This window comes from Pseudophryne corroboree, chromosome 9, assembly GCF_028390025.1.
Source record: "Pseudophryne corroboree isolate aPseCor3 chromosome 9, aPseCor3.hap2, whole genome shotgun sequence".
NCBI lineage: Eukaryota > Metazoa > Chordata > Amphibia > Anura > Myobatrachidae > Pseudophryne > Pseudophryne corroboree.
The window spans coordinates 114724738-114750252 of NC_086452.1; the positions used below are offsets into that span (position 1 = coordinate 114724738).

The 25515-nt window shown below is 46.4% G+C and overlaps 1 protein-coding gene across 4 annotated transcripts in view; it reads left to right on the plus strand.

Moving 5' to 3' along the window:
• Window positions 1-25060, plus strand: part of RGS8 (regulator of G protein signaling 8) — a 100383-nt gene extending 75323 nt beyond the window's left edge. For 3 of the 4 annotated variants that reach the window (XM_063939775.1, XM_063939777.1, XM_063939776.1), the window contains exon 5: window positions 14918-15451. In XM_063939775.1, coding sequence (XP_063795845.1) covers window positions 14918-15100 — 183 coding nt within the window. In that variant the 3' untranslated portion in view covers window positions 15101-15451. Of the gene's footprint in view, window positions 1-14917; window positions 15452-22554 lie in introns of those variants that run through there. The other variant, XM_063939778.1, reaches the window with a different exon arrangement.
• The last annotated feature ends 455 nt before the right edge of the window (window positions 25061-25515 follow it).

The following is a 25515-nucleotide window of genomic DNA, read 5'->3' on the forward strand; positions in this document are numbered from 1 at the left end:
AGAGGAGCTGCGGGCGGCGACTCGCTGCCTGCAAGTACCCTCCATATCAGCGCTGTTCCCCTCCCTGCAGATAGTGTCAGTGGCCGTGGTGTACTTTTGCTACTGGTGGCCAGGGCCGGTGCTAGGGTGTTCGGCGCCCCCCTGCAAACTATGAATTTTGCGCCCTCCCATATTCCTTTGTTGTGCATCGGGAAAAGTGGTGTGGTCTCACAACTAAGGGGCATGGCCACACAATAGTACCCCCATTTAAAATTACGCCACAATGTAGCACAATCTTATTCATCTTATACGTAATGCCCCACCCGTAGTAGTAGCGTCCTTATACGTAATGCCCCACCCGTAGTAGTAGCGTCCATATACGTAATGCCCCCCCAATAGTAGTAGTGTCCTTATACATAATGCCCCCCCAGTAGTAGTAGCAGTTATATGTAATGCTCCCCAACAGTAATAGTAGCGTCCTTATACATAATGCCCCCCCCAGTAGCAGTAGCATCCTTATACATAATGCCCCCCCAGTAGTAGTAGCGTCCTTATACATAATGCCCCCCCAATAGTAGTAGTGTCCTTATACATAATGCCCCCCCAGTAGTAGTAGCAGTTATATGTAATGCCCCACAACAGTAATAGTAGCATCCTTATATGTAATGCCCCACCCGTAGTAGTAGCGTCCTTATACGTAATGCCCCCCTGTAGTAGTAACAGTTATATGTAATGCCCCCCAACAGTAATAGTAGCGTCCTTATACGTAATGCCACCCAGTAGTAGTAGCATCCTTATACATAATGTGCCCCCAGTAGTAGTACCGTCCTTATACATAATGCCCCCCCAGTAGTAGTAGCATCCTTACATGTAATGCCCTCCCAGTAGTAGTAGCACCGTCCTTATACATAATGCCCCCCAGAAGTAATAGAGTCCTTATACATAATGCCCCCCCAGTAGTAGCGTCCTTATATGTAATGCCCCCAGTATTAGTAGCCTCCTTATACGTAACGCCCCCCTATAGTAGTAGCGTCCTTATACGTAATGCCCCCCCATAGTAGTAGCGTCCTTATACGTAATGCCCCCCCTATACCTATAGTAGTAGCGTCCTTATACGTAATGCCCCCCCTATGGTAGTAGCGTCCTTATACGTAATGCCCCCCCTATAGTAGTAGCGTCCTTATACGTAATGCCCCCCCTATAGTAGTAGCGTCCTTGCATGTAATGGCCCCCCCAGCAGTGGCGTCCATAAAGTGCGCACACACAGACATACCTCACACACACACAATTCACACATATATACAAACACACACACCCCACCATATATACACACGTCACCCCCCCCCCCCACTATATACACACACACGCACACACATTTCTCTCTCACCCTCCACTTACCAAGTCTGGCTGGCCGTCACTGCAATGCTGATTCCACCACTGTTCAGCTGTCTGGTCCCGTGTAGCTCCGCCCCTCTATTCCGTGTAGCTCCTCCCCCTCGTGCCGCCGTAGCTCCGCCCCCTTTTCAGGACCCGCACAGCACACAGCCCGCTGCCACAGGTGATTGGGGGGGGGGGAGGACAGGCACAGCAGCCGGCAGCTAGTGGCCATCCTCACCTCCTATACTGTAAGGTAGGGTCTTGCACCTGACTGCTGCTGGCACTGGGTATGGGGTAGCTCCCTGCAGCAGATGCAGTTGACTCCGCCCAGCTCTGTGACTCCGCCCAGCGTTACGGGCACAGAGTCACAGACTAAGGCAAATATATAGGAGATAGCACCAGGAAAATACAGAGCATAAATGTATTCCCCAGGCCATTAGTATAATGCAATAAAATGATTGGAATTGATAAAAAAGAGAACTTCTGAGAATTATTTTCTCATCATAAGGCTAAGAGATTCCTCTAAGCAAATTTCTGCTGTACCACTGGTGATTCAGATATTAAACAGGTCATTTAAATTAACTTACATGAATCATGTTGAGAATTAGGCGCTTGCTATATGGACATCTAAAATAATATTTTGCTCTTTTATGTACTGAATATTTCATTTTATTTATAAGAGTGTTAGGCAGAAAGCTGAACTAGTACACCTGGAAAACATGAAGTCACTTTTCGGAAGAAAATAATACTTAATATAAATAAATAAATAAATAAATAAATAAATAAATATGTATTTCTTTATTAATATTGCTATGGCTAGTTTAGTATTGCTGAAATAGTACTTGTGCAGGACTGGGCAGCACAGTTGATGTAATGGTTGGTATTGTTGTCTCATAGCACTGAGGTCCTGGGTTTGATTTCTACCATGACCCTGATGGTTTGGAGTTTGTATATTCGCCTTGTGCTTGCGAGGGTTTCCTTCAGGTAATCCATACCTGCTAGATTAATTAGCTCCAAACAATGGCCCTCATTCCGAGTTGTTCGCTCGCAAGTGAATTTTAGCAGATTTGCTCATGCTAAGCCGCCGCCTACTGGGAGTGAATCTTAGCATCTTAAAATTGCGAACGATGTATTCGCAATATTGCGATTACACACCTCGTAGCAGTTTCTGAGTAGCTTCAGACTTACTCGGCATCTGCGATCAGTTCAGTGCTTGTCGTTCCTGGTTTGACGTCACAAACACACCCAGCGTTCGCCCAGACACTCCCCCGTTTCTCCTGTCACTCCCGCGTTTTTTCCGGAAACGGTAGCGTTTTTTCCCACACGCCCATAAAACGGCCTGTTTCCGCCCAGTAACACCCATTTCCTGTCAATCACATTACGATCGCCAGACCGATGAAAAAGCCGTGAGTAAAATTCCTAAGTGCATAGCAAATTTACTTGGCGCAGTCGCAGTGCGGACATTGCGCATGCGCATTAAGCGGAAAATCGCTGCGATGCGATGATTTTTACCGAGCGAACAACTCGGAATGAGGGCCAATATAAATAACTCTAGTGTGTACATGTAACTGTAAGGAACACAGGTGGTCATTCCGAGTTGATCGCAGCCAGCAACTTTTTGTTGCTGCTGCGATCACCTAGTCCACGCCTATGGGGGAGTGTATTTTAGCTTAGCAGGGCTGCGATCACTTGTGCAGCCCTGCTAAGCTAAAAAAATTTCAAGTAAAACAAGACTAGCCCTGGACATACTTACCCTGTGCAACGATCTCTGCGATGCTGGGGCCGGCTTTGACGTCAGACATCCGCCCTCCGTTCTGCTGGACACGCCTGCGTTTTCTTCTCCACTCCCCGAAAACGGTCTCCAACGTTCCGGTGATGCCCAGGTACGCCTTCTTTCTGTCAATCTTCTTGCGGTCGGCACTGCGACTGCTTTCTTTGTTGTCCTGTACGTAACCCGGCGACCCCTGTCGCCGGGCAATGTCACGCATGCGCAGTGAAGCCGCCGCGCATGCGCATTCTGGACCCGTTCGCACCGCAGTGACAAACCGCTGCGTGCGAACGGGTCAGAATGACCCCCACAGATTGCAAGCTCCACAGGGGCAGGGATTGATATGAATGACCAATATATTCTGCAAAGCGCTGTGGAATATATCTGTGCTATTTAAATAACTGGTAATAAGTAAATAGAACTGCCTAAAGTGAGTACTCCTTAGAATGTAAGCTCATAGGAGCAGGGTCCTCCGCCATCCTGTTCTCCCAGCCCTCTTATCTTGCACTCCGATACCCACACACTGGCCATTTTCCTGAACTTCCTCTGCCTTCAGCTGCCCATCTCGTCCAGCGGCTCCATACCTGCTAGTGTTGCCGTCACTATTGGTGACCACTCCTACCTTTGCTACTCACCTGCTTCCCAACTGTAAGGTGCATTGAGATCTTTGGCTTGATTGTTATTTGTTGTTCTGTTTATGCTTAGTTAAGGTAATGTTCTGTTTTATCCTATTCTGTCTTGTTTGCCTTATGTACGGCGCTGCAGAACCACTTGTGGCGCCTTAAAATAAGATTTAATAATAGTAATAATACACACTATGTGATATATTGGTGGTCATTCCGAGTTGATCGCTAGCTGCATTTGTTCGCAGCGCAGCGATCAGGCTAAAAAATGGCTGTTCTGCGCATGCGTAAGCTGTGCAATGCGCATGCCCGTCGTACGAGTACAATGAACAATGTAGTTTTGCACATGGTCTAGCGAAGCATTTCAGTGGCACTGGTGGCCACAGTGTGATTGACATGAAGGGGGCGTACTTTCTGGGTGTCAACTGACCGTTTTCTGGAGTGTTTGGAAAAACGCAGGCGAGCCAGGAAAAACGCAGGCGTGCCAGGAAAAACGCAGGCGTGGCTGGGCGAACGCTGGGTGGGTTTGTGATGTCAAAACAGGAACTGAACAGTCTGAAGTGATCGCAAGCGCTGAGTAGGTTTTGAGCTACTTTGAAACTGCACAAAAAAACTTTGCAGCCGCTCTGCGATCCATTTGTTCGCACTTCTGCTAAGCTAAAATACACTCCCAGTGGGCGGCGGCATAGCGTTTGCACAGCTGCTAAAAACTGCTAGCGAGCGATCAACTCGGAATGACCACCATTGTGCAATCTTGGTACTCTCAACCAATCTGCATGAGCACTGTATAGTGTGCACCCCATCTATTGTTTAGACCCGATAATTAACATTTCTTGTCATTGTTATTCGTGGCAATATGCAGTGCTTAAAGTGGTCCTAAAGAGGTGGTGGAACTCACCCCCTCCCCACGGCGCCCATGTAATAAAGGTATTGCGCCCACCGTAGGCACGTGCCGCAAAAAAGGGGCATGGTCTCAAAAAGAAAGGGGCATGGTCACACAATAGTAATAATGCCCACAGTAGTAGCACCCCATAATACACATAATGCCCACAGCAGTAGCACCCCTTACACAATGCCCACAGTAGTAGTGCTCCTTATGCAATGTCTATTGTACTGGTAGTGCCTCTTATATAGAGCCCATAGTAGTGGTGCCCCTTATGCAATGCCCCCAGTAGTAGTGCTCCTTATGTCTCCAGGATTGATGCCCCTTATGAAGTGCCCCCTTTACAATGCCCTCATTAGTAGTGCTCCCATTAGTAATGCCCCTGTGTAGTATTGCCCCCAGTAATAATGTTGCCTGTAGTAATGCCCCGTGTCATTTAGCCCCAGTAGTTATGCCCCCAGTGGTAATGCCCCTGCAGTTATAACCCCAGTAGTTTACCCCCCCTTTAGTTTAGCCTCCCAGTGGTAATGCCCCCAGTAGTTTAGCCTCAGTAGTTTGCCCCTTGTAGTTTAGCCACCAGTAGTAATACCCCAAGTAGTAATGCCCCCCTGTAGTTTGCCCCCTTGTAGTTTAGCCACCAGTAGTAATGCCCCCAGTAGTAATGCCCCCCTGTAGTTTGCCCCCTTGTAGTTTAGACACCAGTAGTAATGTCCCCAGTAGTAATGCCCCCCTGTAGTTTGCCCCCTTGTAGTTTAGCCCCTGTAGTTACGCCCCCATTAGTAATGCCCCTGTAGTTATGCCCCCAGTAGTAATGCCTCCGGTAGTTTGCCCCCTTGTAGTTGCCCCCAGTAGCTTGCCCCCTTGTAGTTTGCCCCTTGTAGCTTGCCCCCATTAATAAAGCCCCCCAGTAGTATGCCCCCCAGTAGTTTGCCCCAGTAGATGCCCCCCAGTAGATGCCCCCAGTAGTAATGTGTTCCAGTAGTTTGCCCCCAGTAGATGCCCCCCCCAGTAGTTTGCCCCCAGTAGATGCCCTCCTGTAGTTTGCCCCCTTGTAGCTTGCCCCCAGTAATAATGCCCCCCAGTAGTTTGCCCCCAGTAGATGCCCCGCAGTAGTAATGTCTCCCAGTAGTTTTCCCCCAGTAGATGCCCCCAGTAGTAATGTCTTCCAGTAGTTTTCCCCCAGTTGATGACCCCCAGTAGTAATGTCCCCCAGTAGATGCCTCCAAGTAGTAATGTCCCCAGTAGATGCCCCTCAGTGGTAATGCCCCCCAGTAGTTTGCCCCCAGTAGGTGCCCCTCTGTAGTGATGCCCCCCAGTAGTTTGCCCCCAGTAGATGCCCCCCAGTAGTTTGCCCCAGTAGATGCCCCTCAGTAGTAATGCCCCCCAGTAGTTTGCCCCCAGTAGGTGCCCCTCTGTAGTAATGCCCCCCAGTAGTTTTCCCCCAGCAGATGCCGCTATACAAAAGAAAGAAAAAACAAACAAAACACACCATACTCACCAAGCCCTGCTCCGTGTCCGGTCGCTGCAGTCCTCTGGGCGCCCGCTCTTCAGCACTATGAGAGAGGCGTCATGACGTCTCTCCCATATCGCACAGCGACAGCGCCGGAGCTCAATACTGAGCTCCTGCCTCCGGCTGCCGCTGTAGAGAGGGAGACGGGTGCCCGCTGGTAACACAATCTCAGCGGGCATCCGGCATCTCCCTGCAGTGCCAGCAACACATCAAGCAGAACTGACGGAACGCAGTTCCGCCCCGTTCCGGCTCACTTTAACCCCTGGCAATATGAAGTTAACATTCACAGGTATGAACTAACAATCACATGCAAAAACAGGGACTCGCAAAAGCAATCATGTCATGTCTATATCGTGAGCCAGAGCCCAGAACTCCTAATGCAATAAATGGATGATAAATGGATACCATTTAACTTGTGATCACATAACAGTTACTCTGCTCCAATAGTTATAAGAGTAGCTGACTTCTGGTGGTCTCAAAAAAATACAGGACATGAGGTGGACGCATGTGTGTGTGTGTGTGTGTGGGGGGGGGGGGGGGGGTTAAATGCACCTGTTTAGTATGCAGTATTAGAACGGTAACTCAGTATCAGGCTTAGGTAATGTGAAACTATTTATTTGTGGGGCACACAGTGCTGAATGTAGGGTGGTTTGGGGTGGTACGCCGTACCATTAAGAGATATGGTGCCAGTACGCTGTACCACCAGCCCTGCTGGGCACAGGGCCTCTGTCCGCATGGCCAGCGCCTTGGAGGAGACAGACGATAGAGGTAATATTTCACATCTAGCGTCTGTCAGGAGAGCGCAGCAATCCCAGCGGTACCTGGAAGCATGGATTCTGGGAGTGCTGGTGCACACTGTGCACCTACCCCTTGGCAAGGAGCATGTAACCCCTGGGCATTGTGCATAGAAACATCTGGCAAAGAGCATGTAACCCCCGGCAAGGAGCATGTAATCCCTGGCAATGAACTTGTAACCCCATGCAACGAGCGGAGAAACCCCTGGCAATGAGCATGTAACACCTGGCAACAAGCAAGAAACCCCAGGCAATGAGCATGTAGTAGGGCAGTAAGTCCTTCTAGGGGTATTATGTGTGTAAGCGGCTCTACAGGAGGCATTAAGTGTGTAAGCGGCACTGCAGGGGGCATTATGTGTGTAAGCAGCACTAGTGGAGCATTAAGTGTGCAAGCGGGACTGCAGGGGGCATTATGTGTGTAAGCAGCACTAGTGGAGCATTATGCGTGTAAGCGGCACTGCAGGGGGCATTATGTGTGTAAGCAGCACTAGTGGAGCATTATGCGTGCAAGCGGCACTGCAGGGGGCATTATGTGTGTAAGCAGCACTAGTGGAGCATTATGTGTGTAAGCGGCACTACAGGGGGGCATTATGCGCGTAAGCAGCACTGCAGGGGGCATTATGTGTGTAAGCAGCACTAGTGGAGCATTATGCGTGTAAGTAGCACTGCAGGGGGCATTATGTGTGTAAGCAGCACTAGTGGAGCATTATGCGTGTAAGCGGCACTGCAGGGGGCATTATGTGTGTAAGCGGCACTACAGGGGGCATTATGCGCGTAAGCAGCACTGTAGTAGGCATTATGAGTGTAAGCAGCACTACAGTAGGGCATTATGCGTGTAAGCGGCACTGCAGGGGGCATTATGTGTGTAAGCAGCACTAGTGGGGCATTATGCGTGTAAGCAGCACTGTAGTAGGCATTATGTGTGTAAGCAGCATTACAGTGGGCATTATGCATGTATGCAGCACTGCAGGGGGCATTATGCGTGTAAGCAGCACTGCAGGGGGCATTATGCATGTAAGCGGCACAAAAATGTCATGGGGGCGCAAAAGTGCCGGGAACGCTGGCGCTGCCAGGAGAAGATGCAGAAAGCTGCATCTTTTGCCATGAAACCCTTGACAGCGAGTACTTAGAAGCCTTACTGTGGGCCATAATTTGTAAGGGGCATTTTTGTGTGTCGGACATAAAATGGTGTCAGCGGCATAACTGTGTGTGACATAATATGTAATAGGCAGTACGGTGTGTGGCATAATGTGTAAAAGACAATACGGTGTGACATAATATGTAATATCCAGTACGGTGTGTGGCATAATGTGTAATGGGCATTATGGTGTGTGGCATAATGTGTAATAAGCATTATGGTGTGTGGCATAATGTGTAATAGGCATTACGGTGTGTGGTATAATATGTAATGGGCATTATGGTGTGTGGCATAATATGTAATAAGCATTACAGTATGTGGCATAATGTGTAACGGGCATTATGGTGTTTGGCATAATGTGTAAGGGGCATTACAGTGTGTGGCATAATAGGCCACGCCCCTATTGCATGTAGCTACTGAAGTAGTTTCATGTTACCACGTCTCCTCATGACACGTGACCACGCCCATTTTTGGCACATGCCTGTGGCGCGTGCTATCAGTACCACTAAGAAAAAAAATTCTACTTGCACCACTGGGCAAATGGGACAGTTAGCAGCCTCTGAAATGTGTTTAAAACAACAAAAAGACTACAGTATATACTCATGTATATATATATATATATATATATATATATATATAAAATGTATCCCTATCCCTGCTTTCCCCAGCTTATACTTGCCAACTTTCTCTTGGCACCCTCCAAACTGATTATAGTATAATAAATGCAGCCCATAGCGTCACTAGCCCAGACTGTCATTGACCAATTTTGGATGTGGCTTTTGCAGGGAAACGCAATTGATGCTACCAGTGGATATGGGCCCTCATTCTGAGTTGTTCGCTCGCTAGCTGCTTTTAGCAGCATTGCACACACTAGGCCGCCGCCCTCCGGGAGTGTATGTTAGTTTAGCAGAATTGCTACTAAATAATTCTTTGCAGTTTCTGAGTAGCTCCAGACCTACTCACAGATTGCGATCAGCTCAGTCCGTTTAGTTCCTGGTTTGACGTCACAAACACGCCCTGCGTTCGGCCAGCCACTCCCGTTTCTCCAGACACTCCCACGTTTTTCCCTGACACGCCTGCGTTTTTTAGCACACTCCTGGAAAACGCTCAGTTACCACCCAGAAACGCCCCATTCCTGTCAATAATTCACCGATCAGCAGAGCGACTGAAAAGCGCAGCAGAATCCACAGCAAATCTACTAAGTTTTTAGTTAAATAACTAAGCGCATGCGCCCTGCGTGCCTTGCGCATGCGCATTTAGCAACAAATCGCAGCATAGCGAAAATCGGCAACGAGCGAACAACTCGGAATGACCCCCATGATACGGGATCCTGGTGTTGAGGATGCCAGCAATCAGAATACCAACACCGGCATCCCAACAGTGAGAATCCCAACATTGCTTTGTGAAGAACATAAGACTAATCCTTATCCTACCCCTAACTCTCCCTCCCCGCGACCTAACCCTTCCTTTCTGCAGCTAAACGCTAACCCTTCCTCCCTGCAGCCTAATTCCTTCCTCCCCTCCCGTAGCCTAAAGGTGGGTACACACTATTAGATATATCTGCAGATCAATTGATCTGCAGATATATCTATGTACGGATCGGGCAGTGTGCTGTGCATACACACAGCCCGATCCATCGGGGGACTGACGTCATGAACTGTGCGGGCGGGCGCTCGCGCCCGCCCAGTTCACCTGTCAATCACCGCCGGCCGCCGCAGCATGTGTACGGGCGGTCGGACGACCGCCCCGTACACACACAGCGACGCGCCAATATATCGTTAGATATATTGGCTGTCGGCTGTGCTGCGCGGCCGACGCGATACGTCTGTGAACGACGGAGTTCACAGACGTATCGCCCGTACACACTGGCCGACGGTCCCGCGATGTATCGGCCGTTCAAGAGAACGGCTGATACATCGACCAGTGTGTACGGGCCTTAACCCTACCCTCCCTTCCCGCAGCATAACCCTAACCTCCTTCCCCGCAGCCTAACCCTAACCCTCCCCTCCCACAGCCTAACCCTAACCTCCCCGCTGCAGCTTAACCCCAACCCTCCATCCCTGCAGCCTAACCCTAATCCTCCCCTCTCGCAGCCTAACCCTAACCTCCCCTCCTGCAGCTAAACCCTAATCCTCCCCCCCTGAAACCTAACCCTAACCTCCCCTCCTGCAGCTAAACCCTAATCCTCCCCCCCTGAAACCTAACCCTAACCTCCCCTCCTGCAGCTAAACCCTAATCCTCCCCTCTCGCAGCCTAACCCTAACCTCCCCTCCTGCAGCTAAACCCTAATCCTCCCCCCCTGAAACCTAACCATAACCTCCCCTCCTGCAGCTAAACCCTAATCCTCCCCTCTCGCAGCCTAACCCTAACCTCCCCTCCTGCAGCTAAACCCTAATCCTCCCCCCCTGAAACCTAACCCTAACCTCCCACAGCCTATCCTTAGCCTCCCCCTGATACTTACAGATGTAGCCACTCTTAATGTTGCCTCGATACGTACGCATGGGCATATGCATCGCGGCAAGGCGTTCGCCCATAGGAATGAATGGACACGTGCGTGCGTACATACGCGCACATTAATTCGCAGACACACTAGCCATGCCATCTGTGCTACAATGTGTATGCATCACAGCATACAGTAGATAAGCATCTGTATGTTCGGGATGTTGGCTGTCAGAATTCTGCCATCGGTATTCTGACTGGTGTTGTATTTCCGGCGCCGTTCTTTTGTCCGCTGGCATCCTGAGCATTGGAATGCTAACTACATCCCCTACCAGATTAGGCTATCAGTGCTAGTGCTAGTTATCCTTTGGAGGCAGAATATGCCATTTTTTGGTTTTATATTTATATTTTTAAAACACTTGTTTCTAAACTGCTTATGATGATGATCAACATGGAATTTTGCTCCTGAGTTAAAGTGTCTGCAACAGTTACCTCCAGACAGAGGTGCCAGTTTATGTTTTTGCTGATGGGTGCTCAAGCCTGTTTAATGCCCCACCCTCATGATAAGCCTTTCGGCAGTAGCCTTCATGACTCCCAACGCTAGAAGATTCTCACACAACCTGGTGTGCCAAGAGGGGCTGTTCAGCAGCAGCAAAGATGTATGAAGACACATCTGTAAGTCATCTCTGGGTAAGAGCTCAATGACAAGTGTATCATTAGTGACAGGCAAAACCACAGGTCAGACGTACTGAGTATGGAATAAATACTACCCCTACGGTATATGTGAGCCAAAGTGTGAAGTTAAAGAAGGCAGATTCTCCGGGATGTAATTATGTGACTCCCCCTACATCCCGCCCCCTGAGAATCCCAACAGTCGGTATGCAGAATAGCTGGGACTATTCCCACTCGTGGGTGTCCACGACACCCATAGAGTGCACAGTGTGGCGAGCGTAGCGAGCCCGCAAGGGTCTTGTTGTGATCGCCCCCACCGGCATTCCGCTGTCGGGATACTGCATACCCATTCCGATTCTCCCCCCACCAAACCCCAACCCGAGGCTGTCACACTCCTACATGGAAACACAGAACAATAGCAATTATTCACCAGCAAAGATTTATGGATCCGGTACGCTGTCGGGATACTGCATACCCATTCCGATTCTCCCCCCACCAAACCCCAACCCGAGGCTGTCACACTCCTACATGGAAACACAGAACAATAGCAATTATTCACCAGCAAAGATTTATGGATCCGGTACAGCCTACAGGAGGAGAGGTTGGTGGGGTAGAGACTGACGAGGGACAGGGAGGATCTGGTGGTATGCGACACAGATACAGATACTGCCTAAAAACCTGTCTCATCTAATGTGTCAATCCCCATTGCCTGACCGAAGTAAATTATAATAACCTCAGGACTGATCAGCAGCCAAACAGAGGAACTACACAGCACATTTCAATGCAATATTATTTATGGAAATTTAACCTATATGTAAGATGCCTATAATCACTTCCAATGTTCTACATTCCCTCCTAATACAGCGGCCAAAGGCTGTACAATAAGGGTCTTTGGTGGGTGGTCCCTTCCCCGCTGCTGGGTGACCTCCTCTTCCCTGGGACTCTCCTTGTGGTCAGGCCTGGTCTGCTGCCCAGGCGGACTCTCTCCTGCTCCTCCTCCAAGCAGCGCTACAGGTGCACTATATGGTATCTCAGTGGGCACGAGGACTGCGCAGGACAGACGGGATGACAGCGCAGGGCGGGCGGGAGGGAGTGCAATGTGATGTCAGCACATCTCATCATGAGCAAGCCGGAGCGTGATGACGGGTGGGCTGTGTGGCTGCTGGTGGGTGCTCACCATTTTCCGTGGGTACTCGGGCTGGGAGCACCCACGGAATCGGCACCCATGCTCCAGACATGTATATCTGTGTCTGTTACTACCACAAAGTAGAGGACAAGTGCATAGACGTGCCATTACTGTACAGATGTAAAGAGTCACAATAGGGCAAGACTGACTGGCACCTTGTGTCAGTATACCACAAACAGCGCCCCCAGCACATGTGACATTGTGATGTCATACAACAGACACCAAAGGAGCAGGGACATGGGTGCTGTCCTAAGTGCTTTGCACCTTCCTATGTAGCAGGTTCCTCCCAAGACACCCCGCTACTTGTAAACAGGATATATTAGGGTATTAGCTGTGCTGCCCCCTCGGCTTTGCAGTTTGCACCCTGGCCAACAGCATCAGTTTCACACTCCTGACTACAGTCCTGACAAAAGGGAAACAGGATGTAGTTAATATTTCGGCGGTCAGGATCCCGGTGGTCAGAATACCGACGCAGCGGTCCCGACCGCTGAGAATGCCGACAGCTGCGCCAGAGCTATTCCCACTCATGAGTGTCCATGACACCCATTGAGTGGGAACAGAACCTGTAGCAAGCACAGCGAGCACAGAGGCCACAGCATGGTGAGCGCAGCGAGCCCGCAAGGGGATTTCTAGCGCTTGCCCCACTGCCGGCATTCTAATGGTTGGGATTCCAGTGTCGTTATACTGACCACCGGGATCCCAGCCGCCAGGATTCCTTCCCCAACCCGGGATACACATGTACAAAAAGTGTAATTTTGTTAGCACCGGGAGGCGCGTGTCCCGACCGTTGCCGTGGAGCCGGGACACCGCACCTCCCGCCGACCCCTTCTCGGCGCCTAGCAACAGGCGGACACCGGGCGCAAGGTTTTCTGGTCCCCGCCCGGCGCCTAGCAACAGGCAGACGCTGAGCGCAAAGTCTCCTGGTCCCCGCCCGGCGCCTAGCAACAGGCAGACGCCAGGCGCTGTGAGCCGCCGGATCCCTAGCAACGGGGACGCCGGAGGCAGACGGCGTTCCCTGTTGCTGAGTAACTAAGTACCCAGCTGTGTACAAGGACATGCAGCAGGACAGCTGCACAATATTTGAAATGAAGGAGTTTCTTCTGTGATTGGTGCAGCACCATTTATATTCTCTTCCTGGTCACACCAAAGACACTGCTGATAGTACTTACTTCTGTGTGAACCTGTCAACTCGTTGGAGATCCTGCCTGTGTTGTGCTGTGACCTGGAGACTTTGACTGATCGATTCTTGACCATATCTTGCCAGCCGGTGTTCAGATTTTCGTGGAGTATAACAGTTCTTTGTTTATATTTATATCTTTAACATCCCTGAGCATTGTTGCTCTCACTGTTTATTTGCTTATAACATCTAAGACCATTGTTGTTCTCATTATCACTCGTGCATTGGTGTTGCAGGGTTAGTTAGGTCCCCCCTTACTCACTCTAATTCTCAGGTGGTGCCTTGTCGCTTAATAAAATCGGGGGGCATCAAAGTTTGGGTGGACCTAATTCGCCCATTCAAACGCGGCTGCCATGGGCAGAAGAACACTAGCACCACAGGCACCATCCGACCACTAAGAGGGGTAATGGAGTCAGGGGTAGAGCACGAGTTGCTGCAGACATCAATTCTAGCTGCAGCTTTACCTGTGAGTACTGGAACTTCCCAGTTATCGCATACTCCCCTGAGTTCCAGGTACTCATCCATAACAATTTTACATTTAAATGCCCATAATGTAGTCCTGATATACAGTACGTTCACTTGATATTTTTTACTTGCATTTTCCATGCTGCTATCATGTCATGCTATAGTACCACTAGGCTATTGCTGGCATACAGTACATAGATAAATAGAGTGAGAGATACTGTAAGGTGCTTCTTAGCAAAATACACATAAATCTTCCTACAATAAATCCAAGTGGTTTACATAACAATCAAACCTATTTCCTCACCAATACCCTAAGCATACATACAGCAGATTTTCTAGGTAACAGCTACTCAAGATAGCAATCTCTTTAACCAACTAAGGCTAACTATAAATAGAGACAGCAAAGAAATGGGAGGTAATTATTTAAATAACAATGAGTACTGAATAATCAATTGCCCAGAGGCAGAAACTAACGTTGTACCTGTAATTATCAACAGCCAGGAAGGCAGGAACTATCACATTGCCTGCATCCATGAGCTCACTTCCTACCAACAGCTACAATTGCTGTTCTATAAATGTATCAAATGTTACCCCACCCCACTTAGATTGCAATTATTGGTTGTTTAATTAATACCTGGAAATGAGCTTATGTTTAAGTATAATTGATAGACATATAGGGGTATATTTCCTAAAGTGTTGGTTTGTAGAAGTGGAGATGTTGCCAATAGCAAATAAACAGGTTCTAGCCATTATCTTCTAGAAGCTGCTAGATGAATAAAAAGTAAAATCTGATTGGTTGCTATGGGTAACATCTCCACTTCTAAAAACATGCACTTTAGTAAATATACCCATAGACTGACCTCAAATGATACATTGTCATTCATTTAATCTTTTGTTTTTCAAAAGGTGAATATCGATTACCCCACCAGAGAGATGACAAAACGGAACCTTCAGCATCCTACTTTGTCCTGTTTCGACCTTGCCCAATTGAGAGTACGTAGCCTAATGGAGAGGGATTCCTACCCAAGATTTCTACGCTCCGACATCTACAATGAGCTAGTTACCCACACTCAGAAGAGCCCATGCTAGTCCTACAATAGCTACAGAGACATAGGGGTCACCTGTCCACCCCAAGGAGCACTATCTGGCACTTTGGCCAAGAGGACAAAAATGATTAGGTAATGAGACAATATAGCATCTTCACTGCCAGAGCAATACATCTCATCTTCATCGGCTATCCTTAAATGACCAATGGATAGTTAAAATAAAAAGGTCTAAGCCCTACAAAAGAGAAGAAACAGGAAATTTTGGAAGTATAAAGAGGAACCAAACCAATAAGAAGAGAAGGAAAGTACTGATGCCATCTAATTAGCTACGTCAATTCTTTTCCTTCTGAGTTCGTTTCTTTCACTATGCCATTAACTTAATCAACTTTTAATACGCACATCTTCAATTAGCGCATACTTCACATCCGATGATAATGTTGCTTAGGGGTAGATTTTAATAAACATGCCAAAAAGTGTCAGTGTAAACAATGGAACCTCATATTCTAGTTATATAAAAAATGTCAGTGAGCCATGTTGGAAATGAAATTAATGTTTTCTAGGACTGTCATGAGGCTAAGTTTACAATCTTTCGTAGGAAGGCTCAACAGATGAAACCTTCCCACCAGGTCATCAAATAAGTAATGTCATTATCAATAGCTCGATTTGTGAATGCGATCCGTGGGCTGAAGCCTACTGCACAGCTAAGTTCTAGAAGCTTGAGAAGTCCCCCGAAACCCGCAAAGAAGGCAGCACTGATGGAAATGGGATCATTCGGCACCTTTTTCAAAGAATGCCTACAACAGCTGAAACCCAATCTGAAATACAGTGCTCTAATGGTGGCGTGTGTTGTTTGTGCACTATTTCTGTGTATTATGAGTGTGCAGCACTGTCTATTCAGAACCATGTCGTAATATGGGAAGATGGGATAATAAGGGACATGATGCTCTCATTTAACATATCTACCACATTAAAGCTATGCACTGTATTACTTTTCTAGGAAAATGTTCTGAATTCAAGATTTCTAACAAGGTTGCAGTGTTTCTGTGAAATCGGCTTAAGGGAATTACACACAAGAAAGCAGTTATCTCATCGTTGTCATTTTACAGGAAGAGAAGTGTTAATTGATGTCTCCATAATAAGATAACGTTGTGTAAAATTAATGGAAAACAAAATTGTCATTACTGTATGTGACTACTGGATCTTAAACATCACTTTGTTTTGCAGAGAAATTAGAACTTTAAGGGCCTTTGAGGTCTATGTACTAAAGCTTGGAGAGAGATAAAGTGGATGCAGATAACCAGCCAACCAGCTCCTAATGTTCAATCCCAACATGTAACATGGCAGTTAGGAGCTGATTGGCTGGTACTTTATCTCCGTCCACTTTATCTCTCCTCGATGCTTAGTACATGGGGGGTCATTCCGAGTTGATCGATCGCTGCCGATATTCGCAGCGCAGCGATCAGTTAAAAAAAGACAAAACTGCGCATGCGTATGCACTGGAATGTGCAGGTGCGTCACAAGGGTACAAAGGGGATCGCTGCTCAGCGATGGGTTTGTGCGACGGATCCGTTCACACGGGCGATCACAAGGAGATTGACAGGAAGAAGCCCTTTGTGGGTGTCAACAGTGACCGTTTTCAGGGAGTGTCTGGAAAAACGCAGGCGTGTCCAAGCGTTAGCAGGGAGGGTTCCTGATGTCAGTTCCGGTCCCGGACAGGCTGATGTGATCGCAGCGGCTGAGTAAGTGCTGGGCTGGGCAGAGACTGCACAAAATCTGTTTGTACAGCTCTGCTACACATGCGTTTGCACACTTGCACAGCTACAATACACTCCCCCTGTAGGCGGTGACTATCTGATCGCAGCAGTGCAAAAATCGCTTTGTGTAGGAGTATGTGCTGTGATGGTCTTGTGACTGTTGTCAGTGAGAGGATATACTAGCAAAGTGATTGATAGGTCGCCAGCATTTGGGAGAGTTAATGGAGGGCGGCTAGAACAATGCAGACATGTCGGGACCATTTTCTGGGCGTGTTTAAGTGTTGTACTGTGAATTTGTTCACATCAGGAGAGGTTCCGGTGTCTTAGGTGAGGTACACATTCTGAGACAGCATAAACTTGCTCAAAGATCCACTTTGCAACTGTTTGCAGTTTTGTATGTAAGCAGTGGATGTAAGATGCTGGCAGTGGGCGTGTCTATACACAAGACAGCATATGAGTCATCAGCATATTTTTGCACTCACACTGCAAACGCAATCGCAACAGCACAAGCCGTTGCATGCACCTCTTACTCAGGTCCATGTTTTGCTATTCAACTGTGCTTAGACCTAGAGCATGTAGATTGATTACTGTTTTTAATTTCTGTATGTGCAATAAGCGCAGTTGAATATCTCCCTTCTACTCTCCGCTCAGGGCTGATCCTACCCCTCCACAGAAACAAAACTGCTTTAGGGAAGAGTGAAATTAAGAGGTTTCTGTGAGTGTGAGGAGGGGGAGGGGGAGGAAAGGGACGATAGATGAGTCAGTGCACCAGGCTTTGCTGATGAATGCCTTGAATAGCACTGTACATACCAAGAGGTACAACAAAAAATATAGACACACTCCTTCTGTCTAAAAACCAGACATCAGGAATAAAAAAATAAAATTGGTTTTAAATGAATCATATTATTAAGAAGGGGCAGCCAGAGAGTATAAGTAATCCTTGGCGTCATATTCCATTTAATGCTTAAAAATTGTGTTTTGTAAGTTGCAAAATTGCTCACCATAACACGTGTATGAACCTTCATTCTTTGTAAGGATATTCATATGCCTTTACCAAGCAAGTTTAAATTGCTCTACTGACTTAAGCTGGCCATACACCAAAATATTTATTGCCTAATCTATCTGATTGGAAGGAAAATCTGGTAATGTATGGGAGCAAATGACAATTGACTATTTGCCCCCCAAATACTGCAAAACAGACAAAAATGGTCAATCAAATTGGCTAAATTCATTTGATTTAACCAATTTGTCTGAACAATCGTTTTTCTCAGTTTTTGGAGCAAATAGTCAATTGTCATTTGCTCCCATACATTACCAGATTTTCCTTTCAACCAGCCAGATCGGACAAAAAATCTTTAGGTGTATGGCTCTACCACCTCTGATGGGAGGCTATTCCACTTACTAGTTCCAGTTAGTAGATTTTATTTCAAATGTGTTAAACCATAATGAATACAAATGTGCCTCAGCAAAGATATCTGGAAAACAAGCTCTAGGCGATTTTAGCCTAAAAAATAAACGATAACGACATAAATGTTGTTTTCGTTTATTTTTAGGCTTATATCATCCAGTGTGTATGGGGGCAATATTGGTGACCGATGAATGATGGGCGTTCCCGCATGCCGTTCAGCGATCATCAATACTGAACTGACATGCAGTTCAACCCATCAATGTCGGGCTGAGCTGCATGTTCAGGAATGCCGGCGGTGACATTACTGAACATTCAGTGTATACGCACTATGGCCCTCATTCCGAGTTGATCGCTAGCTGCTTTCGTTTGCAGTGCAGCGATCAGGCAAAAAAAGGCACTTTTGTGCATGCGTATGGTGCGCAGTGCGCACGCGCAACGTACTTTCACAAAAGCCATTGCAGTTTCACACAAGGTCTAGCGACGCTTTTCAGTCGCACTGCTGACCGCAGAGTGATTGACAGGAAATGGGTGTTTCTGGGTGGTAACAGACCGTTTTCGGGGAGTGTGTGTAAAAATGCAGGCGTGTCAGATACAAACGCGGGTGTGCCTGGAAAAACGCAGGCGTGGCTGGCCGAACGCAGGGCGTGTTTGTGACGTCAAAACCGGAACTAAACAGTCTGAAGTGATCGCTAGCTAGGAGTAAGTCTCGAGCTACTCAGAAACTGCACAATCTTTTTTTGAAGCAGCGCTGCGATCCTTTCGTTCGCACTTCTGCTAAGCTAAGATACACTCCCAGAGGGCGGCGGCTTAGCGTTTGCACTGCTGCTAAAAGCAGCTAGCGAGCGAACAACTCGGAATGAGGGCCAATATCGTTGAACTCTATATCATTCAACCATCTACTCGTCCATCGCCGGCAATTACTTGTCACCCAGTGTGTACCTGCTTTTAGGGATCCCTGTGGACTGGATTTGTGAAAAACTGGTTCTTACAGGGAACATTATTTGATACATTGTACTTATCAATGCAGCTGCTGGATATCAGTAAGTACTAATATGAAGCTTCCATGGAAAAGTTGATATTGACAGTGTGTACAAAACATGTTCACCAGTCTGTTGTCTTCCCCATCTAAAGTGAATGATGTTATTAAGTGGATAGGGACAATTTAATGCTGTGAGAAAAAAATCATAACAATCAGTCTCGCTTATATCATACTCCCACTTAGCCCGCTAACGGTGCAGTAACTTATTCTTTTAAGCACGTGAAATGCATGTCAAACACAAACATTGAGGCAGATTTATCAAAGCTTAGAGAGAGATAAAGTGGAGAGAGATAAATTACCAGCCAATTTTTTAAACACAGCCTGTAAATTGACCATGAGGAGCTGATTGGTTGATATTATCTCCACTTTAGCTCTTTCCAAGCTTTGATAAATCTTCCGCATTGTTACTAATACTTAGGAACTCACTGGAGATCGTTCTAAGCTTCCCCAATGCATTTACCTGTAGTGAATGATTAAAATAGATCGCAATGATGCACTTTGAAACCAGAACACAAATGGAACACTGACATATATCATAACAGTGTTTGTGACTGTAGTAATACTAGAAACAGGGTATTTTGTGCCAGACCAGTCATGTGTTTCACTAGTATAATGGATGCTACTTAAGTTTGTGTTCTACATACTCTGTGTGTGTATATGTATATAGTTGGACATACACCTTCTGTCCTGTGATGTTGCATACACATAAATCTGTATCAGTGGTGTATCTCTAATGGGTGCAGAGAGTGCAGTGCACAAGAGCCCCTGGGTTCAGGGGGCACACCCTGCACCCATTTATTGTATACTTACCTTTGCAGAGTCCCGCGTTAGCACTAGTGCTGCAAAAATCACTGGTATAGGCCTAATGGCCATTTCCCCCGGAGACTATAGGCACAGCGCCAGACTGTACTCACTAATACGCTGCCAGATACAGGGGAGAGGGCCCTGACGGTGACTGCACACTGGACCCTTCCTCTCTTAATACGACCCTGATCTGTATGGAGAATTCAGTGAATCCTGTATTTATTTCTCCTTATGATTGGAGGTCTGAAAATGGGGAGAGAGCAGGTGTGAGCGAGCACAAGATACATCTCTGCACAAACTCGTATGTACATACGCTGGATGCATCTTAAGAATGCGTTGGGTATGGGTGACCGGTTGCCGGGATCCCGGCGATCAGCATACTTATGCCGGATCCCAGCTGCCAGAATGCGTTCAGGCTTCAGGGTGGCGAGAGTGGGAATAGAACCTGTGGAGAGCACAGTGAGCCACCGAGCCCACAGCGTGGTCAGGGCCGTCTTTTCGTATAGGCTCAATGGGCTCTTGCCCAAGGGCCCCAGGAGTATAAGGGCCCTAGACTGATAGCTGAGGGTCCCCTCTTTCCAGGGGTACCAGATTTTTGAAAATCGGCCTTGGGGAACCAGAGATATCCGACTTGAAAGCAGTGGTCCCCATCTAAGCCTGTTAATTGCTCTTTCCAGCCAGATATCTCGGATTCTGTCTGACTTAGAGATTTTCTGAGGCTATAATCCAAAAGCTGTGACTCTCCCCTTTTGGTGGACACTTGCAGCTTGTCTATACTATGCCCAGAACTAGAGATATCAGCCTTCAAGCAGCTGGTCCCTGCTCCAGCTCCACACGCCTAATAAGCAGTTTTAGATCCCCAAGTCCCCAGAACCTTCTGAAAGGTGGGACTCTCTAGGCTTTTATCCCATTCAAAGCTAAGAAATATATTTGCAGAAACTTGAGATATCTGCAGTCAAGCAATCTGCCCTCCCACCAGGAAATGATAAATATTAAGCCCACTCCACTATCCACCCCTCCCCTACGTATTAAACACCCCCTACCACCCCGGAAGTCATGTACCAGGGCTTCTTCATTCAGCCGAATGCCCCCATCTGTGCAGTAAAGGAGTAATTAGCAGAAATTACTGCTCCAGGTCCTACATGCTGAGTGGAAGATAGAACACCCCCTACCACCCACGGGACATCAAAGCAGCCACTGATAGCACCCCCACCCCTACCGCTGGAGGATGGGTAGGGGGCCCAGTGCATTGCTGTGCCCAGGGGCCTACACTGCTGTTAAGACGGCCCTGAGCGTGGTTAGCGCAGCTAACCCGCAATGGGCTCTGTTGTGCTCGCCGCAGGTTTTATTCCCACTCTATGGGTGTCATGGACACCCACGAGTGGGAATAGTCCTCGGCCCCCTGCCGGCATTCTGGTGGCTGGGATCGGTATGCTGACCGCTGGGATCCTCACCCATACCTCTCAACATGTCCTCTCCAGGAGGGACAGAATGCTCTGTTTCTGGACTTTTCTCTTAATTTATGATTGCCAGCACCTGTTATGAGATAAGAAAGGTGTTTCAGCACAGGTGATGGCAATCATAAATAAAAAGGGAAATCCAGGAGCCGAGCATTGTGTTCCTCCTGGAGAGGGTCATGTTGGGAGGTATGTCCTCACCGCCGGGATGGTGACTACATCCCTTAAGAACATATGCAAGTAAATGTACTTTTTCATGCATGTGTCTTTCCTGCTTACTTTTAGTGGAAAAATGTGTCCGGTTCTACATGAGCCCACTGTTTTTTTGAATTGTTATCTAAAATAGTGAATTAGTAGTACTTATTATTTGTATGTTTAAACTGTATTTTTTAATTTTGTTAGACAATCGATCTTAAGGCAAATCACATGTGTGCTGCTTCCAGGTCTATCTATGCTATTTTACAGGCCCCAGCTTAGGGAAACTTCCGTTATTGCCCTTTGCTGAGGTGTTTTCAGCCAAGCAGCATTCCAGCTCCGGTGGTAACAACTTGCTTGTCTTCTTCAGCTGTGTAAGCACTGTACCATTACATACAGTAATGGATACATTATAGTCTATTTGTTGCTAGTAAAATGCATCTCCCATTTGATAGCAAACTGGTAAAATAGCTAAAGTTGTATTACTGAATGCAAAGATGACCTTCTGAACTGGTTTAAAGTTGGACGAGATCCAGGTCTTCCAAAGGATATAATCATGTCACGCATGCTAACTGTGGTTCTGTGACATGGAAAAAAAAAGATGTTAACTGTTATTTTTTTTAATACTTGTTGTACAGTATGTATAAGAATTACACTAAAGAGTTGAACGTTTCGATAATATGTTGCAGTCCAGGAGAGATTGTGGTAAATGCCACTTGTATAACATTGTGTTCAATATCCCTTGCATGAAATGTGTCAATCTGTTCCTGCTGTGTTATATGTCAGATTGCTCTTCGTTTTTTGCTCTTAACCTGCATACAGCTGTATACTTATCCACAGGTTGTTAGAATCCCATTCGGCCATTTTCTGCTTGGCTCACCGCTGCACTGTAACTGTTACCGTGGCAACTAGTCTGGTGCCCTGTTATTGAGATTCACCGTGGCAACGAGTCTGGTGCCCTGTTATTGAGATTCACCGTGGCAACGAGTCTAGTGCCCTGTTATTGAGATTCCCATCAGTAGTCTTGGTATGTTAGGATACAACAAGTTTTCACAGTCTATTTTTTTTTACTCCCCTTTGCTACCATATAGTATTGTTAACATTTTGTGCAGCTTTCTTTTTTGTGTGTATTTATATCATCGTTTACATACTAGTATATTACCATGTTTAATAAATAATTCCCTTCCAGGTTATATATAAAATGAGCACCCTACGGATGCTTCTGCAGTAAAGATTTGTGACTTTATTGTATACAGGTTTTCTGTTTCTAGTGATGTGTTAACCACTTGTTAACCTTACTGTTTTTGTTCTTTTCTGCCTTTATGGCAGAATATTCAGGACTGATGCAGGCCATACATCAGCGCCACAATCCCCTGATTTCCTGACACCTATCCAATCCACTGATTGGTACCAAAGCTGCCAATCTGCCGGACATCAATGATCGGTTATCCATCAGAGAATCAGGGAAATTCAGCATATTAGAATAAAATCCCAGACTCACCGATCCCAATTATTTGTTGGTTGGAATTGGTGAGACAAGGATATCCCACGTTGTATTTCCCTGATTCCCTGACTTCTGCAGAACGGGGAATAAAGGCAATATATCGTAGATCACCCTCACAGGTGAAAGTGACTAGGCGAAACATGTCTTGTTCACCAAATTTGATATCTTAATTTTTGCATTTTAAATACTCTCCTTAAAAATACATTTTAAATGAGTCAGAAATTAACCATACAATTGAATCTAACATAGACAAAAAGGAATTTTTTATTGTCCGATTGGTCAATACAGAAAAATATAGAAAAATAAGGATATTTACAGGGATAAATCTTTAAAACCTCTGACTGTCCATTGGTATTCAGTACAGCTGACAACCATGCTTATCAAAGGTAAATTCCTTTTTTTTACTAATAAGTATAAAATTCACCAAAATGAAGGTTCCATGCCAGGTTTGCGGATATCCAGGCTTGAGTCCAGATGGTTACATCAAATTGACTGAGGTATCAATTAAGCCATCTGTGCTCAAGCATAGATATCTTTAAATCTGGACTGTAATGACAGTGGGGTCTATTCATGAAGCAGTGAAAAGTGTGGAGAAGTGAGCCAGTGGAGAAGTTGTCCATGGCAACCAATCAGCATTGCAGTAACATTAATAATTTGTATACTATACAATTGTACGGAGTAGCTGATTGGTTGCCATAGGTACTATCATGTCACTATCAAAGGTGTAGTACATCTCCCCCATGGTGATACACAGTATGGGACTATAATGTTAATGATATTGCCACCACTTCAAAGGCGCACTATGATACTGCCTGGCTTATTGCTAATCACACTAACCCCTTCAGAGCCTGTCGCTATCCAACTACCAGGGCCGGCTCTACCATTAGGCAGCTTTAGGCGGCTGCCTAGGGGCACCAACCCCTAGAGGGCGCGACTGAATTCATCTAGCAAATAACTGACAGTATTCTGACTGGCGGCATCCCGTACCCAACCCCAATTAAATCTCCCCACCAGACCCCATATACAGTATTGTACAGTATATAAAGAATAGATGGCACTCAAGCACTTTTAAAGTGAAAGTATATTGTGAACAAAGTCACAAAATTTTGTGACTTTGGTTACAATATACTTTATCACTTTAAAAGTCCTTGAGAGTTGTCCCTTTTTTCTGTATGTGTATAATGATGCAATTCACACCAGTCCACCTAGTGGCCAACTGCATCTCCACTCTAGGAGGTGGTAGGGTTTGCAGGTTACGGGGTGCTAGGCTGAAGCTTTGCTAGGGTGTAGAGAGACCTTGCACCGGCCCTGCCAACTACTATAGGCAGATGTTATCAAATAGATTTACCCAGTCTGTCAATCAGTCATATTTGGGGTAAAAATCTTCTTGGGCAGGTACAGCCGTAATGAGAGTAACAGGTCTACAGAGGACTCTCTGTGCCAGGAGAGGGAAGGAAACCGAGTTCAATCTTTTCTTGGTGTCCGTGTAATCCGCAAGTAGCAAAATGCTTATTGAAAAAACCTAAAGTCCCAAGAATTCCTATTAGTAGATCTCATACCTGTATTATATGGTGCAATGTTATGTGGGAAATCCTTTGGCTATTCTCAGTCTACTTTAACCATTTGTATTATGTCCTGTCTGTTCCCTGTATATATTAGGTATTCAGCACTATATAAATCTGTATACCTAGATATTAGTGGGCAGATGTATACATATTCCTGACTTCCTGCAGTGCTTTCCATTCCTGGTTCCTGTATGTCTGACAAACAGTATCTCTTACTTTCTGGTCTGCCATGTTTTTTGTATACAACTAATAAACAAAATCAGACATTGTATGTAAATGATTCTTTGAAGAGTACTTTTTTCAAGTGGCACATCTCCTACTACACTTACTTCAAAGTCTACGTGGCACATTGGTCGCCAATGAGGAATTATGAAAAAAGTCAAGTAAATATGATAATATAGTATCAAAGTATTACTATGCGCATAAAGACAAACATAAAGGTAAGGCCAAGTAGCATAAAATTAAACTTGATATATATTAAATGCAATTAAAATGTTCAAAAAGATTGCTCAGACAAACACTGAAAGCGATGGGGTTCAGTTTTAAGATCAAAACGGCCTTTATTATAAACTATGTTATTGACCCGGATCAAATTGCGGATTCCATCAATTTTAAGTCAATTTTGCCCTTTCAAAACACTATACTAGGAACATCCTTTCTCTGCCTATTACCTCCACACATCTTGTGGGAAATTCTGCCAGTGATCACAGGTTGCTTCACAAACCCAGGCAC